The 16,431-nt window shown below is 54.9% G+C and overlaps 5 protein-coding genes across 5 annotated transcripts; 3 read left to right on the top strand and 2 right to left on the bottom strand.

Moving 5' to 3' along the window:
* The first annotated feature begins 412 nt into the window (after nucleotides 1–412).
* Nucleotides 413–5,837, top strand: CDEST_11746 (Putative AAA+ ATPase domain, CDR ABC transporter, ABC-2 type transporter, transmembrane). Its single transcript, XM_062927902.1, has 3 exons — nucleotides 413–1,516; nucleotides 1,602–2,641; nucleotides 2,700–5,837. The coding sequence occupies exons 1-3, from the start codon at nucleotides 784–786 to the stop codon at nucleotides 5,493–5,495; spliced, it is 4,569 nt and encodes a 1,522-aa protein (XP_062783953.1). The 5' UTR covers nucleotides 413–783; the 3' UTR covers nucleotides 5,496–5,837.
* A 1,020-nt stretch (nucleotides 5,838–6,857) lies between these two features.
* Nucleotides 6,858–7,442, bottom strand: CDEST_11745 (Putative glyoxalase/Bleomycin resistance protein/Dihydroxybiphenyl dioxygenase; the record flags this gene model as incomplete). The annotated part of the gene is made up of 1 exon (XM_062927901.1): nucleotides 6,858–7,442. The coding sequence occupies one exon, from the start codon at nucleotides 7,440–7,442 to the stop codon at nucleotides 6,858–6,860; it is 585 nt and encodes a 194-aa protein (XP_062783952.1).
* Nucleotides 7,443–9,025: 1,583 nt separating this feature from the next.
* Nucleotides 9,026–10,782, bottom strand: CDEST_11744 (Putative cytochrome P450; the record flags this gene model as incomplete). The annotated part of the gene is made up of 4 exons (XM_062927900.1): nucleotides 9,026–9,188; nucleotides 9,250–9,416; nucleotides 9,478–10,647; nucleotides 10,729–10,782. The coding sequence occupies 4 exons, from the start codon at nucleotides 10,780–10,782 to the stop codon at nucleotides 9,026–9,028; spliced, it is 1,554 nt and encodes a 517-aa protein (XP_062783951.1).
* Nucleotides 10,783–13,090: 2,308 nt separating this feature from the next.
* CDEST_11743 (Putative FAD-binding domain, FAD/NAD(P)-binding domain superfamily) lies at nucleotides 13,091–15,220 on the top strand. Its single transcript, XM_062927899.1, has 7 exons — nucleotides 13,091–13,628; nucleotides 13,694–13,974; nucleotides 14,026–14,087; nucleotides 14,172–14,250; nucleotides 14,305–14,414; nucleotides 14,470–14,694; nucleotides 14,757–15,220. The coding sequence occupies exons 1-7, from the start codon at nucleotides 13,227–13,229 to the stop codon at nucleotides 14,885–14,887; spliced, it is 1,290 nt and encodes a 429-aa protein (XP_062783950.1). The 5' UTR covers nucleotides 13,091–13,226; the 3' UTR covers nucleotides 14,888–15,220.
* Nucleotides 15,221–15,463: 243 nt separating this feature from the next.
* Nucleotides 15,464–16,238, top strand: CDEST_11742 (uncharacterized protein; the record flags this gene model as incomplete). Its single annotated transcript, XM_062927898.1, has 3 exons — nucleotides 15,464–15,739; nucleotides 15,815–16,126; nucleotides 16,221–16,238. The coding sequence occupies 3 exons, from the start codon at nucleotides 15,464–15,466 to the stop codon at nucleotides 16,236–16,238; spliced, it is 606 nt and encodes a 201-aa protein (XP_062783949.1).
* Nucleotides 16,239–16,431: the final 193 nt, after the last annotated feature.

The following is a 16,431-nucleotide window of genomic DNA, read 5'->3' as shown; positions in this document are numbered from 1 at the left end:
TGGGCACGTACCGCCTCTTGGAGGCCGAATTGCGCTGACGACTTGATGGACGCGTTCTTTTTCAGGTTGAATCTTGTTTCAATTTGTATAGACAAAATAGTAATAGTATTATCATTGTTCTTTTGTCGTGTGTATGCGTGTCTTTGGACAACAGGTCTCTCATTACCTAGGCAGCCCCTGTAACGCCGCCCAGTCCAACTCCCATGCCGTCCCATCTTACTCTGTTTGTACACAGACAGGTACTAAGGTACCTATCTACTCTCAACTAGGTACGTACTTGTCCCACCCACACACTCCACTTTCTCGTCTTTTCGACGCCGCACCTGGATCCTAGGCAACCCCGAGGTACCGGGATCACCTTTTTTTGTTGTATTTTATTCCTCTTGGCATCAACTCGATCCATCCCATCCATCCTTCTTATGCCTGGCCTGCTTATTCTACTTCTATTTGACCCTTCCCTTTCCGTCCATTATCTTCACCCTCGTTCCCTCCTCTCGTCCCCCTTCTCCTCCTCCCTCACCTCTCTCTTTTCTTCGCGTCGGTCCTTTAATCATACCCACTTCAAAGTCCTCCTTTGCTGGGGCTCTTAGTAACTAATACCGAAGGCCAAATCGATTAATCTGCGCCTTCGAGAACCGACGCTCGAGCGGAACACGACGCATCTCGACACCAGTGCCGAGCGGGTGGCTATCACACGGCATCTTTTTCCGACTCTCGACTCACTTACAAGCACAACGATCCTAATCTTCGGCACCGCTGTCACATCAGCCAAAGCCATTAGCCATGGCATTCGCCGGCATGGCTTCCGTGCCCAACTACGACGGCACAGCCCAGACGTCTGGTGTCCCCATCAGCTCCGGCCGCACACATCATCACGAGGAGGAAGACATCGCCGCTGCAAATCAAAAAACCGTTGATACCGCTGCGACCTCCGTCACCGAGGTTGCTGCCAGCGACTCGGCCCACAAGAAGTCCTCGACCCCCCACGACAGCGACAAAATCTCTGCCGAGGACGATGAGGATTCCGAGATGGAGCGACGCCATTCCCTGGTTCAGTCGCTCGCCCGCAAATACTCCCACGCCTCGGCTACTGGCTCCGTCGGCGGAAACCCCTTCTTCGCCGAAGAGTCCTCGCCCCTGAACCCCAGCTCTCCCAACTTCAACGGCCGCGCCTGGGCTCGCGCCATTGTCGACCTCGTCGCCCAGAACGGTGCTTCTTTCCGCACATCAGGCGTCGCCTTCCAGAACCTTAACGTCTTCGGATTCGGCCAGGCCACCGATTATCAGAAGGATGTCGGAAACATCTGGCTCAGCGTCGCCGGCCTGGCCCGCAAGTTCACCGGTGGTGGAAAGACGAGAATCGACATTCTCCGCAACTTCGACGGCCTCGTCCGCAAGGGCGAGATGTTGGTTGTCCTGGGCCCCCCCGGTTCCGGCTGCTCTACTTTCCTCAAGACCATCGCTGGTGAGACAAACGGTCTCTACACAGACGACACCTCCTACTTCAACTACCAAGGTAAGCAACGCAAACGCTCCGGCCCCCCACGCCTTTCTGCAACGCAATGGTTTTCGGAGTTTTTCTTTTCTAACACAATACACAGGAATGGCCGCTAAGGAGATGCACACCCAGCATCGTGGCGAGGCCATCTACACGGCCGAGGTCGATGTCCACTTCCCCCAGCTGTCTGTTGGTGACACCCTCACCTTCGCCGCCCGCGCCCGCCAGCCCCGCCAACTTCCTGAGGGTATCGACAAGAACACTTTCGCCCAGCACCTGCGCGATGTTGTCATGGCCCTTTTCGGCATTTCCCACACCGTCAACACCCGCGTCGGTAACGAATACATCCGTGGTGTTTCCGGTGGCGAGCGCAAGCGTGTGACCATCGCCGAGGCCGCCCTCTCCGGCGCCCCTCTGCAATGCTGGGACAACAGTACCCGTGGACTGGATTCCGCCAACGCCATCGAATTCTGCAAGACGCTTCGTCTGCAGACCGAGCTCTTCGACAGCACTGCCTGTGTGTCTATCTACCAGGCTCCCCAGAGCGCCTACGACCTGTTTGATAAGGTGGCCGTCTTGTACGAGGGTCGCCAGATCTTCTTTGGCAAGGCCACCGACGCAAAGCAGTACTTCGTCGATCTTGGATACGACTGTCCCGCCCGTGCCACCACGCCCGACTTCCTGACGTCCATGACCAGTCCCCAGGAGCGTCACGTCCGCCCCGGCTGGGAGAACAAAGCGCCTCGCACCCCTGACGAGTTCGCCACTGCGTGGAAGAACAGCGCCAACTACACGGCCCTCCAGGCCGAGATCGAGGAGTACAAGCAGACGCACCCCCTTAACGGTCCCGATGCCGAGGCTTTCCGTGCCTCCAAGAAGGCCCAGCAAGCCAAGGGCCAGCGCGCCAAGTCTCCCTTCACGTTGTCCTACGCACAACAGATTCAGCTCTGCCTGTGGCGTGGATTCCGACGCTTGGTCGGTGATCCCAGTATCACTGTTGGTTCTCTCATCGGAAACGTCGTCATGGGTCTCATCATCGGAAGTGTCTTTTACAACCTGCAAGAGACCACCGAGAGTTTCTTCCAACGCGGTGCCCTACTCTTCTTCGCCCTGCTCATGAATGCCTTCTCCAGTGCTCTCGAGGTATGTTTCAACCGCCAGGTCTCCGGCTTTGCTGTCATGCTAACCTGGCCCTTGCCAGATTCTCACCCTCTACGCCCAACGCCCGATTGTCGAGAAGCACGCCCGCTACGCCCTGTACCACCCGTCTGCCGAGGCCGTGGCCTCCATGCTGTGCGACATGCCGTACAAGATCATGAACACCGTCGTCTTCAACTTGGTCCTCTACTTCATGACGAACTTGCGCCGCGAGCCTGGAGCCTTCTTCTTCTTCCTCCTGCTCTCCTTCTTCACCGTCTTGACCATGTCCATGATCTTCCGAACCATCGCCTCTTCGTCCAGAACCCTGTCGCAAGCCATGGTTCCTGCTGCGATTCTCATCCTGGACCTTGTCATCTTCACCGGCTTCGTCATCCCCATCGACTACATGTTGGACTGGTGCCGCTGGTTGAACTACCTCGACCCCCTGGCGTATGCCTTCGAGGCTCTCATTGTCAACGAGTTCCACGGCCGTAACTTTGTGTGCTCCGAGAGCAACATCGTGCCCAACCCTAACGTGGCCGGTTACGAGAACCTCCCCTCCGCGCAGCGTGTCTGCAGTGCCATCGGCTCCGTCGCTGGCCTTGACTATGTCAGCGGCGATGACTACGTCGGTTCGGGTTTCCGTTACTCCTGGAACAACCGCTGGCGCAACTTCGGCATCCTCATCGCCTTCATGCTCTTCTTCCTGATGACGTACATGGTCACCGCCGAGTTGGTCTCCGAGAAGAAGTCCAAGGGTGAGGTCCTTGTCTTCCGCCGTGGCCACAAGCCTGCCGCCCTCAATGAGAAGCACTCCGACGACCCTGAAGACATCCGCGTTGGCCCCGTCACCACTGCCGACCGCAACCGCGTCAACGAGAAGAGCGACGGACTCATCGAAGAGCAGAGGTCCACCTTCCACTGGAACAACGTCTGCTACGAGGTCCAAATCAAGAACGAGACGAGACGCATCCTCGATCATGTGGACGGCTTCGTAAAACCCGGCACCTTAACTGCGCTCATGGGAGTTTCGGGAGCCGGCAAGACAACTCTTCTGGATTGTTTGGCTGATCGTACCTCGATGGGTGTCATCACGGGTGAGATGTTGGTTGATGGATGGCACCGTGACGCCTCGTTCCAGCGTAAGACGGGTTACGTGCAGCAGCAGGATCTGCATCTGCAGACCACCACTGTCCGCGAGGCTCTCAACTTCAGTGCCCTCCTTCGCCAGCCCGCACACGTTCCTAAGCAGGAGAAGCTCGACTATGTTGAGGAGGTTATCAAGCTGCTGGACATGGAAGAGTACGCCGACGCCGTTGTTGGTGTTCCGGGTGAAGGTCTCAACGTCGAACAGCGCAAGCGCCTGACAATTGGCGTTGAGCTCGTCGCCAAGCCCCCTCTGTTGCTCTTCGTCGATGAGCCTACCTCCGGTCTCGACTCGCAGACTTCCTGGGCCATTCTCGATCTGTTGGAGAAGTTGACCAAGAGCGGCCAAGCCATTCTCTGCACCATTCACCAGCCTTCTGCCATGCTCTTCCAGCGTTTCGATCGTCTTCTCTTCCTTGCCAAGGGTGGCCGCACCGTATACTTTGGCGACATTGGCGAGAACTCCAAGGTTATGACTTCTTACTTTGAGCGCAACGGCGGTTTCCCTTGCCCCCACGATGCCAACCCGGCCGAGTGGATGTTGGAGGTTATCGGCGCCGCCCCGGGCTCGCACACCGATATCGACTGGCACCAGGCGTGGCGCGGTTCCCAGGAGTACCAGGACTTACAGACCGAACTGCAGAGACTCAAGGACGACCGTGGCGCGCAGCAGCCGCCTACCGTGGACAAGACCAGCTACAACGAGTTCGCTGCGCCCTTCTTCGGCCAGCTCAAGGAGGTCACGCACCGCGTCTTCCAACAGTACTGGAGAACCCCCTCGTACATCTACGCCAAGGCCGCCCTGTGCACGCTCGTCGCCGCCTTTATCGGTTTCGTCTTCTTCAAGGCCCCCAACACCCAACAGGGCCTGCAGAACCAGATGTTCGCCATCTTCAACCTGCTCACCGTCTTTGGCCAGCTCGTCCAGCAAACCATGCCCCATTTCGTCATCCAGCGGTCCCTGTACGAGGTGCGAGAGCGCCCGTCCAAGGTGTACGGCTGGAAGGTCTTTATGCTGAGTCAGATCATTGTCGAACTCCCCTGGAATACGTTGATGGCTGCCATCATGTACTTCTGCTGGTACTACCCCGTCGGTCTCTACCAGAACGCCATTCCCGCCGACCAGGTCACGGAGCGTGGTGCGCTCATGTTCCTGTACCTGCTTGTCTTCCTGCTCTTCACCTCGACCTTCACCGACTTCATCATTGCTGGTTTCGAGACGGCAGAGGCTGGAGGCAACATTGCCAACCTGCTCTTCATGCTCTGCCTCATCTTCTGCGGTGTCCTCGCTAACCCCGACTCCATCCCCCGCTTCTGGATCTTTATGTATCGCGTATCACCATTCACATACATCGTGTCAGGTATGCTTTCAACAGCTGTGGCCAATACCGAGGTCTTCTGCGCAGCCAACGAGTTCTTGCACTTTGATCCTCCTTCTGGAGAGACGTGCATCCAATTCATGGGCAACTACATGGCGGAGAGGGGTGGTTACCTCCTGGACAACAACGCCACCACCGACTGCCAGTTCTGCACGATCCAGTACACCAACGTGTTCTTGGCCGGTGTCAAGAGCGATTACGCCGACCGCTGGAGGAACTTTGGCATTGCCTGGGTCTACATCATCTTCAACATCTTCGCCGCTCTTGGTCTGTACTGGCTCGCGCGAGTGCCGAAGAAGGGTGGTCTCTTTGGCAAGAAGAAGACGGAGTAAACGGCCGAATCCCCTGCACGAAATTGTGCTTCCTGATATGAGAGGATGAGAAAGATATGAAAGAGAAAACGAAAAGCAACGTGGTGAGCTTATGTGTGTATGAGCGAGCTGTTCATAGAGGAGGGCTCGGGTGCAAACCTGGAGGATGTAGACACCGCCCTTGGTGGGCCTTGTCAGACTGGTGTCATTCATTCTGGGTTAATTGTTTGTTATTTCACGGATGCATGGCGGTTTGATATCTCCCGTGTACACAAGTCCCCCCCTCTTAATGGGGACTCTGTAGAGGTCTTTCAACTCTCTGTTATTGTCAGTCTTAATAGATACCTAGAAGTAAGATTCTGTGAACTTCAAAATGGTCTTGTCTCCGTCACGAAGTGGAACCGACTGATGGTGTATTGTGTGACTGTCTGTCTGCATGTGCGGTGTGGCAAAGTGTGTAGCAAGATGTGGCGACAGTCTACAATGACGACTACCCATGTAGGAGCTGCGGAACAACGCGACGACTTTGAACATACAGTGCAGTGTTGCCATAACATCACATCGCAGGCGTCTGTACAAGAGTGAAGGCATCAGGGGGTTACTGTGCAGACGTGCTCGTTGGCAAGGGTCGGCAGAAGCTGTGTAAATTGGCCTCCTCCCGGCTCTTGAAGCTCCCGTTATGCTGGAGGATTTTGCGATAACTGAACGCTGGACTTTGCAAGCTTAAATCATATTGTGGAGGATGTAATACAAGTTCTGTCACTTGGTGGGGGGGGGGGGGGGGGGGGTTGCGAGGCTTGCCTGGGCAATCCTTTGGTTGAGTTAAGCATGCTGCGAAATAACATACCCCATCTGCCAAAACCCTGCACCAACGTTTAGTCGAGCAAGACAAGCGCAAAAGACGTAACGGATTTTATACCAGGCTCTTTGTTCAGTTGTGGTATGTCTAAACATGTACAGCTGCCCTGTCACAGCACTTCAGACTCTTAAGGCGCTTGCTTCCCTGTATACAAGAGCTATCAACTCCTACAGGGATTTGCTTTCTTGAACTAAACATGTAGGAGGCAGACGTATAGAAATGAAAGTACAGTTGTATAATAGAGGCTTTAGGAAAGGCAATCTAACAAGTAGATGTGCTCCTCTTGAATTGCCTGTCCTCCAGGTCTACGTCTCTCCAAGGGCTATGGGCCACGTAAACCCCCCGTGACAAACCAATATAAAAGACACGCAATGCAAAGACTACAGAACAACTCGCTCATAGAAGACTCATGTTCTCACACAACATGCCGGATCCGCACAACGAGTACTCCAAACGATTTCAGTGGCGACATAACCCATAGCTTCCAGCTCAGTTGACGGGACCGACTCTGCACCAACCCCCACTCATTGAGCGACGATAGCAGCAGTCGACGTGCCAACATGACTAGGTTGCGGGCCGATGAACCCTGCCTTCCTCAGGGTCTCGTCGTCCTCTCCTGCCTCGAACCGGCGCAGGAGGTCCTCCGCGTCGAACCGCACAGCCCGCACCTTTTTGGGGTCCAGGCTCTTCATGTGCTTCTGCATGTCCTCGACGTTGTCGAAGCCCTCGATCTGAATCTCGACCTCGTTGTTGTCCGGGTCGAGGTAGTACAAGCTGGTGGTCGCGCCATGGTTGAGGCAGAATTTGGGCTCGACGCCGCCCTCCTTGGCCAGGCGGTACACCTGGAGCAGGTCGGCCAGCGAGTCGAACTTGAGCGCTATGTGGTCCATGCCGCTGGAGTTGGGCTGCTTGGGGACCGCTGTCGCGTCGTGGATGATGGCCAGGCGGTGGTGCTCCTGGTCCCAGGTGAGGACGGAGATGAAGTCGTTCTCGAGCACGACCGTGGCCCCCAGCAGCGTCTGGTAGAACCTGATCAGCTTCTCGTGGTTCTTTGTCCGGAGCCCCAGGTGCGCTATCTGGGAGGGAACGGGTCTCGAGTTGGAAGCCATGCTGATGCTGATGATGGTGGTTGTGATGGTGGTGGTGGTGTTCAGGCTTGTGTTTGTGTTTCTGTGATTTGGTTGATCTCTGGATCTGGGTATGCTTCGTGAAATAGGTATCGAGACTCGCCGTTTATATATAAACGGCTTTGGCCTGCCCGGCTCGGAACTATAGCAGACGAACTGCGAAGGTTTTGCGGAGTTCCCAATGCCACGACGCGTACGGATCGGCATCTCCAAGGAACCCGACCCGTTGCGGATTACCAGAGAAAGAAGGGGTGGAAAAAACATCCGCTCAACTCCGGGATGCAGATCCATTCCTGATTTCTCGCGTCGGATGAATGGTTTCAAGACAGATTTCTGGACGAAGGCGGGCTGCCAGCGGTCATCTATGGCGGATCAAGAGTCCGACTTGCACACCACCTTCTCCAAGTCCAAACTCGATAGCCTGGTGCTGCAGGCTTTGCCCTTGGAACTCCTCCTACTAAAATTATGGATGAAGTGGTCTGTGCCATGAGGAAGAGTGCGTGTCAATGGCTATCTGCACTGGAACAACTCTGCTGCTTCAACATCCGGGCGGCCGGATAATGGCCCATTGGCGTTCACTTTACTCATTTCGTGAATTCAAGTATTGTTTTGTTAAATCCTACTCTCGATAGATAGGGAACAAAGAAACCGTAAGCCAGAGTGTGTACACACTGAGGGCATTGGCATTATGTATTCACTCGGCTTCGTCATTGTGTCGTTTGAGCCCGGAATTGCATCCGACAAATCTGCCGATACATACCTCCGCCGGACATCCGCGAATCTCCGCAAACCCGAGTATTTCAGCGAACCTTGTCCATAACCTCGTACCTTCTCCTGACCTGAGATATAGGAGGAGCGTCGCTTTCGGCTTATGAGAACTAACAAAGCCGCGTAACGAGACTCGGGCGAGCTTCCCTCTGCGCCTCCTTGACTGGAAGAGAGGCCTCATGAATGATTGAGATATCTTGGTCAAATAGCCAACATTTGAGAATGTGATAAAACAGCCCCTAGATTTGTGTACCAGAAGACGGCATTGATATTAGAACAGGTCGAAGAAGCTCTGGGGCGTCGGGCTGCTGCAGCTTCATGAGCTATGTGATAACCATCCATTAAGGCTTTGAGGTGTACTAAAACCGATGTGAGTCTATTCGTAGTCCTCTGTGGCTGAGTTCAAAAGTGGGCAAGCCGCGTACCTCACTGTGGTGAAGGGTGGGATCGAGACTTTGCGAAAAGGCCGTTGTTATTCTGCGGCCCATTCTTGGAGGTCTAAGGGGGTTGATTTTGCAGTGAAACGAATCAAACAACCTCCTGCGACTACCGATAATTTGAGGCTGTGCATATGCTTGTCTTTAGGCACCGTTCCATTCTATATGATGTCTTCTCTGAAAGCTTTTGAGACTAAAGATACAAGACACTCATGCTGTAACCGGTGTCTAAAGCCCCATGGTCTCGCGCCCAGCTTTAAAGTCTATGATGCTAATGATAATGGATCAAGTAAAACGCTAAAACACATTGTATGCAGTTTGGGTTCGTCACAACACCAGGCTACTCCCCTCAGCCCCTGATCAAGAACGCTGAACCGGCGTCAGGTAGGCATTCAGAGGGCCCTTCTCCCACAACAAGTAGATCTTTTGCTTGGGAGCCCAGTCGGTGCTGTCATCGGCAATCTTGATGTCGAAGTTCCAGAGGACGCGGGTGAGGATAAGACGCATCTCAACGTAAGCCAGGCTAGGCGCGCACTTCTGTTAGCAACGGTAAAGGCCGCGTGTAGGCAAACTGGCCAACTCACTTTCTGCCAATGCAGTTACGGGGCCCAACGTGGAACGGCTGGAAGGCCTCCTTGTTGTCGGTCGCGAAAGCCGGATCCTGCAGCCACCTCTCAGGGTGGAAGCCGAAGGGGTCGCGGAAGTTCTTCTCGGAGTGGTACATGGCCCATTGATAGATGGAAACAGTTGTCTGGATCAGTCGTCAGTCTCTTCCACCATCCGTTAGCCCGTACACACATGAGACGACTTACATCCTCGGGAACGTAGTGGTCGGCGATATTTGCGCCTCCCTTGGGGACAACGCGGGGCAGTCCGATCGGGACGGGAGGATACAGACGCAACGCTTCCTCGAGACATGCGAGCAAGTAGGGCAGGTTGCTGACGGACTGGAAGTCGATTTCACTCTCGTCCTTGAAGGTGGAACGAATCTCGTCGGTCAACTTCTTGAGGGCGTCGGGGTTCATGAGCAGGTAGTAGGTCGCGCCGGAAAGCAGAGTGGCCGTGGTCTCGGACCCGCCGATGATGAGGATGCTGCTGTTGGCCTTCAGCTTGTCAAAGCTCATGTTCTGCACCCTCTCGTTAGTCCCACCTCGAAACCTCGGGAACCGGGGAAGGGGGATACACACCCATTCATCTTTCTTCCTCAGCAGTCCCTCGAGCAGGTCCGGCCGCTCCTGGCCCAGATCCATGCGCCGCCTCAGCTTTGCCTCGGTGAACTCGTCGTGCTGCGACTGTTCACGCTTCACCTTCTCGGGGATCAGGGCCATGAAGAGCTTCAGGACGAAAGGGTAGTGGGTGCCCGTCTGCAACACTGTACCGACGCGCGCCATCTGAAAAATCGCCTTGACCCACGGATGGTAGTCGGAGCCGTCCAGGCACCCGAAGGATTCACCAAAGGCGAGGTCGCCGATCACGTCAAAGGTCGTGTAGTTGTACCAGGCCGCGAGGTCCAGCGCCTTGCCGCCGTTTGCGCCATGCTCGTGAAGCCTCTTGATCAGCAGGTCGACGTAGCCCTTGATCATCGGCTGCTGGTCGCGCATGCTACGCTCGCTGAAGCCGTGGGCCAGCGAGCGGCGCAGGGTGGAGTGCTCCTCGCGGCCGGAGCTGACGATGTCGGCCGGCGCGTTGGGGACGGCGCGGTAGAACCTCATTGACTTCTCCATCTCGGCGCCGCTCTGCGTCTTGTGGCCCATGATATCCTTCCAAGCGCGCGAGTCGTGGAATGCCAGCTCGTCGGGGGCGATGCGCACCACGGGGCCGTACTTCTTATGCAGATCCAGCATGTCGAAGGGCAGCGAGCCCACGCACAGCTTGTAGCAGAACGGCGCACGGGAGATGCGCATCCATATCGGGCCGGGGAACTTGGCGAGCGGGTGAAAGAAGAGGAGGTAGACGACGTTGCCTAGGTAGTAGAAGATGGCCTGTCACGGCAGTTTTGTTGGTAAACCGAGGGCCCGAAATCCTGGCTTGTGGCCGCAGTGGTTCAACGGAGGCAGACTTACGAGACCGATAACCAAGCCCAAAGTGTTGAGCAATCCCAAAGAAAACAGCGCCATCGTTGCAAAGAAAAAAAAAGAAAAAAACCTCCACCGAGTAAGGGAGACTTGGAATTGCAACAAGAGGGAGGAAGTGGATATAAGATACAACCTGTTCGAGAACAAGTCGAGATATCTTATAAACTTTGAAAAAGGGTGTTCCAGCCCGCTGGTTTTAACCTCAACTTCAGACGGAAGCGAATACGACAAAGTTGCTGTCCAAGGGATCATCCATCCTCGAGCTGGACCGGTTCCCCTCCCCTCAAATGCCATCTCGTTAGGCCATGGCGCATGATAAGCGACCCGAGGCGGGATTGATTACTCCTGTTTTCCCAGGACATTCCTTGTAACCCGACCCAACCACAGCGTTTCAGTAGACTAGCTGGAATAGCTAGCATTGCTAGATTACTGATCGTTGCCTGGATCCATGTGGCTACTGCGGCCCGCAGTCAGTAACCAGTGCTCTCTCGTTCTCGTGTGGAGATCCAAGGATGTCTGCTTCAAGAGCTAAGGGGGTGGTGGCAGTTCGGTTTCGCGTTCGGGTTCGCGCTGGAGGGGTTGTCGATCCATGTGCGCGGATGGAACCCGCGAATCATCTGCGCAGCATTACCGAGTTCAGGGGTTCTTTTGCGAGGGGGATCATCACCGTTGAACGGATTCGTCTCGGACTTTGACCCCGAAAAAGCATTACTCGTGTCATCGGGGAAGTAGCTTGGCTGACCATGGTCCGTGATGAACAGGAGGTCAGGACGGGGGCGGGCTTCTCATTGGCAACCGGATGACGGTTTGCTCGTTTGAGGTCCGGTTGCAGATCAATGTGACGTCCCATCAAGCTATGATAAACCCCCAATAAATATACTACTACCATACGGAAGCATTGCCTCATCGGACGACATCAACAACCCGAGAGCGACAGTGAGGCACGTGCGAGGTTGGGGAAAAGAAATGAGTTGAAGTTCACACAACCACGGAATGATCGTCATTTTCGGTCTCTGATAGCTCCGGCGTTCGGTTCATGCCAAAGCACGATGATCCCTCATGGCGATGAAGTGACAGTCTGCTCTATCTTCCACTATCTGTGACCCTTAATAGCAAACAAGCATTTAGAGGCGCCGGGGGCTCGGGAATTTGGCTCCTAATCTTGCCAGGATATTTGTTGTAGTTTTAAGTAGCGCAAAGAGGTGAGCGATGGAAAGCTTGGCCGAAAATGGGTCTAGCTAGCGCTGCAACCGCATGCCAAGTCGGGGACGAACAAGATGCCGTTGATCGCGCGGCAGCAAGTAGTACAATAGTTAGCGGAGATTGGTCTCCTGTGATGATGTCATGACACTTTTAGGGAGAGAATGGCTTGTTGGCTGGCCATGGGCAAAAAATAATAATTTAAAATAATGATGATAATAATGGTAAAAATGTCGGGCCCAAGGACACCATGAACCCCGTCGCAGCGATAAACGTGATAAATGCGGCAAATGTGTCCTGAGCATACATCATCACTAAGAGGCTGTTCCCTCGGCACAAACCAGACGAGAACACAAATGAGTTTACGTTGGTTTGCTTAGCTCTTTGACAATACGTGCAATCGTCGGTAGACCTCCATTGCATGTCGTGACAACGTCTTTTTCCATTAGCTGAAGAGCACATTTCATGGCCGTCCCTCCATTTTCCTCAATTGATATAGCCTACCTGCCTACCTGCCTACTTAGCTATAGGAAACGGCATCTGGCACTAATGTTGAAATCACCACTGTACGTCTCGCACATGAAAAATAGGTCATCATATATCTAACTAGGACACCTCCCCAGCATCAGCTGCTGACACAAACTGGTGGGGGTACACTACTAGGACGCGAGGAGTTTTCGCTTGCATTCCAAGCCACAAGATTCCGCTAGGACTTCCCCAAGAAACGGTCCGGTCCGATGTACAACATCAACCGCTACCAATGGTCCTCAAACACGTCCACAGATAGAAACCTTTGGCATCAACCATACCAAAATCAAGCTCGCAGACAATGGTCAAGCTCTGATGGATCGACGGCACTACGGCTATGTTATATGCATGGTCACTTATGTTTCTGACCCCCCCCCCCCCCCCATTGAAATAAGACCGGTCTTCAAGCAACACTTCCCCAAAGGATGGATGCATCAAGCGGCGCGTGTGTACCGTTGGCTTACAGTAGAGCCTTTGTTGGTCTGTGAAACAGCAGCTCAGGTGAGGCGCCAACAGACTAGAAAATGGCGCGCCTCGGAAAGCCATACGCGAATCTCGATCAATAAAAGCGTGCGTTCCGTCCACTCACAGAAGCGCAGCCTCTCATCCGTTAACCACACATCATCTCCGAGTCTCTTCGCTCACCATCTAGTCCATGACCTCGCCGAGAAGCGGGATTTGACACTGCACAGCACTCACCCCAACCCATCCCGAATACCGAGGCCAAAGGCCGTGCAACAAAAGGTCGGTCAGAGACGATGCTCGACATCGCAATCATCGGCGGCGGCATCGCCGGTCTCACGACCGCAATCGCGCTCCGGCGAGCGGGCCACACCGCGACCATCTACGAGAGGTCGGCGCTGAACAACGAGATGGGCGCCGCGATCAACGTGCAGCCCAACGCGTCGCGTCCACTGCTTGCGCTCGGAATGGACCCCGCGCGCGCCAGGCTCGTGGTGGCCGAGGGCAGCCGGCGGGTGAGGGGGGACACCCTGGAGCCGGTTCACGAACTCGACCTGGGCGCTATCGGGGAGAAGCATGGCTCGCCGTGGTACTTTGCACACAGGGTCGACCTGCACCAGGAGCTGAAGCGCATGGCCACGACGAACGACGGCGGGCCGCTCATCACGTTCAAGTTGAGGAGCGAGGTCACGCGCTACGTGAGTGACGTTGCGGCGGGTTTCTGGATGAAAAAAGGCTTGATTTATTGATGGTCGCCACGCAGGACCCTGAAGGGGCTCGGTTCAGTCTTCGCGACGGAACCGTCATTTCCTCCGATCTAGTCGTTGTCGCAGATGGCATCCACAGCGGCGGCGTCGAGGCCATCCTCGGATCCCCCAACCCTGCGTTCCCCGCGGCGCACGACAACTTTTGCTACCGGTTCCTCATCCCGATGGCAGATGTGCTTTCCGACCCGGCCACGGCCGAGTTATTCGACGGCGCAGCGGGTAGCGTGCGGATGTTTCTCGGGGACGGGAAGAGAATAGTGACTTATCCATGTCGAGAGTTCGTCGGCCATTGACTGCCGGTTCATGCGCTTCTACTGACGAGAGGTAGTGGCGAGGTTCTTAACTGCATCGGCATCTTTCACGATGAAGTCGGATCATCAAGTAAAGAAGGTCAGCTTGTGGAATCGAGAGAAAGAGGCCAACCGTCTCTTCCTCGCGCCGACGCCAAGGAAACCAAGCTGACCATTATCCCAGACTGGCACAACTCCGTCGACAAGTCTCTTCTAGCAGCCCGCTTCTCCAACTTCCATCCCAGTGTGCTCTCACTTCTCGAGTAAGTGGTTCTTTGAGCACATCTCCCTGACCTGGGCAGACTGACATCATCCAGCAAGGCGAGTGAGGTGAAGCAATGGCCACTGTTGTACAGGGCGCCTATCCCGAGGTGGAGGAAAGGCAGGATGGTTCTCATTGGAGATGCCGCCCATCCCATGCTTCCCCGTAAGAGAACACGACCCTTCACCTCATGTGACCCCGACTCACATCAACTCTCCAGACCAAGGTCAAGGGGGTGCACAGGCTATCGAGGACGGCGTCGCCCTCGGTGTCTGTCTGTCGAACATCACTTCAGGGGCCGACGTTCCGGAAAGGCTCGAAGTTTTCGAGCGCATCCGCAGGAACAGGGCCAGCGCGGTGACAATCTTTAGCAACGCGGCACAGGACGAGGCGGAGAAGATCAGAGAGGCCGCCTCTCGGTTTGTCCCGGCCGATCGTATTCCGAGTGAGTTTCTAGCATTGACACCGGCGACAAGGAGCATCGACGTCTTCTGACGCTGGAGGCAGCAAACCCAGAGGGCTTTTACGACTTTCACTTCGACTACGACATCATCGAGGACTCGGTGAAACACATGCGGACGCTACATCCGGGTTTCAAGCTCCCAGACTCGTTTCTCCAGCGCCAAGCCAGCAATTGAGCGCTATTGCGAGAGGAAATAGGCATTTGAGTTATGTGAGACTGCGAACGTGAATCCGAGAGTCCGAAAGTCCTAAAATGTTTGGGCGGAACTTGTCATGTAGGAAGAGAAAGATATGAAGGTGAAGGGCGCACCCTCGAAACGTCTCACTGATATGTGACAGTGTCCTTGGTCGTTATCGCAAAGGAGGTGAGTGTCAAAGGAGGTGATTGTCGGGCGAGGGGAGGAAAGAGGAATACGGACATCGGGAGAAGGCAAAAGGTAACAACAGGTTGCTACTGCTGCTTGCTGCTTCAACTCTTGCGGACCATCGGACAGCAATAGAAACTGAATTACGACGGAAAGGAAGGTTTGACAAAACTTGAACCTCGCTTGCCTCGACTAACACCTTATGACGCACGGGGTGTGGGAGTTTAAGTCTTCCATCTGGCTTCCCTCTCTCGGCCTCGTCGTGAGTCAACATCATCAGCATCAATTACCTACATGTTTCCCATAATTCGGACCTGCTAGTCTCCCCCAACCCATCGATAGACTGCCCCGTACAACACCCCCCCTAGTCCAAAACATCATGTCATGATGTTGACATTCGCCTACGACGATCCGACGTTTGACAACATCTCCCCGCTGGACAATCCCACCGCCGCCCACGACGGCGGGTATTCAGGCGCATCGCAGAATGGCAATATCCATCCCGCGGTTCTGGCGGCGATCGCCATGGGCTGCATCACCGCGTTCTTTGCCCTCGTCACCTGGTCCATGAATATCTGTATCCTCCTAGGTCGCGTACGCAGGCAAGAGAAAGCCAAAAAAGCACAGGAGGTCCCAAGTGGTCCTACTACTGTTGAACCAAGGGTACGTAGAAAGGCGACTCTACCATATCCGCGGATGAGATATCGTCTTGCTGGCTGACTGACTGCTTGTACATAGTTACATGAACATGTTTTGGGAGGCCTTGCAGCCCGTGACCCTGTTCTGGCGACGACATCGGTGCGACCACCAGCCCGAGCCGCGAGAAGGTCAGGACAAGTTGCTTCAGCCGGGAAAGTCATGCCCGTGCGGATCCAAGATATTCAGGGACACCAGGCTATACCGTCATCCTCGGTGATGATGCTTCTGCCTGCCCTTCTCGCTCTGATACTCGGCTGCTTCCACATGATCCGTCGTTGGGCTCGCCGCTCCAAGCCAGACGAGGAACGACACGGCTATTGGCCCAAACCACGCGCCTTCGTATCGACACAGGTAAGTAGTCGAATCCTGGTACGCCTTCTCAGTGGCTTCTCAGCCTACTGACTAGCAGCATTCTGTAGCTAGATCCACTCCCAAAAAGTCGCAGAGAACACGGCCCAGTTGACGCAGAACCTATTCCCATCGTCGTCCAGTTTGACACTCATTCGGGGACGCTTGTTCCCTGGGTCACCTCCCCGCCCGAGATGTACGACTTACACGTCTCTTTCTGGTTTTCTGTATGTGTGGCCATAATCGGGGCTGTCATTTGCACGTGCTGGGCCTGTATCAGTCTCGAGTGTTGCTTTCGCCGATCCGAA

The sequence above is a fragment of the Colletotrichum destructivum genome, chromosome 7 (genome assembly GCF_034447905.1).
Source record: "Colletotrichum destructivum chromosome 7, complete sequence".
Taxonomy (NCBI): Eukaryota; Fungi; Ascomycota; class Sordariomycetes; order Glomerellales; family Glomerellaceae; genus Colletotrichum; species Colletotrichum destructivum.
This window is presented reverse-complemented; position numbering and strand designations above follow the sequence as displayed.

What these genes read in the sequence shown, in the direction of transcription:
- CDEST_11746 (XM_062927902.1), top strand. Translation starts at nt 784, where the DNA reads ATGGCATTCGCCGGCATGGCTTCCGTGCCCAACTACGACGGCACAGCC. An exon ending in CTCCTACTTCAACTACCAAG is followed by an intron (nt 1,517 to 1,601) that starts GTAAGCAACGCA and finishes CACAATACACAG; the next exon opens with GAATGGCCGCTAAGGAGATG. An exon ending in CCTTCTCCAGTGCTCTCGAG is followed by an intron (nt 2,642 to 2,699) that starts GTATGTTTCAAC and finishes GGCCCTTGCCAG; the next exon opens with ATTCTCACCCTCTACGCCCA.
- CDEST_11743 (XM_062927899.1), top strand. Translation starts at nt 13,227, where the DNA reads ATGCTCGACATCGCAATCATCGGCGGCGGCATCGCCGGTCTCACGACC. An exon ending in AGTGTGCTCTCACTTCTCGA is followed by an intron (nt 14,251 to 14,304) that starts GTAAGTGGTTCT and finishes GACATCATCCAG; the next exon opens with CAAGGCGAGTGAGGTGAAGC. An exon ending in CCCGGCCGATCGTATTCCGA is followed by an intron (nt 14,695 to 14,756) that starts GTGAGTTTCTAG and finishes CGCTGGAGGCAG; the next exon opens with CAAACCCAGAGGGCTTTTAC.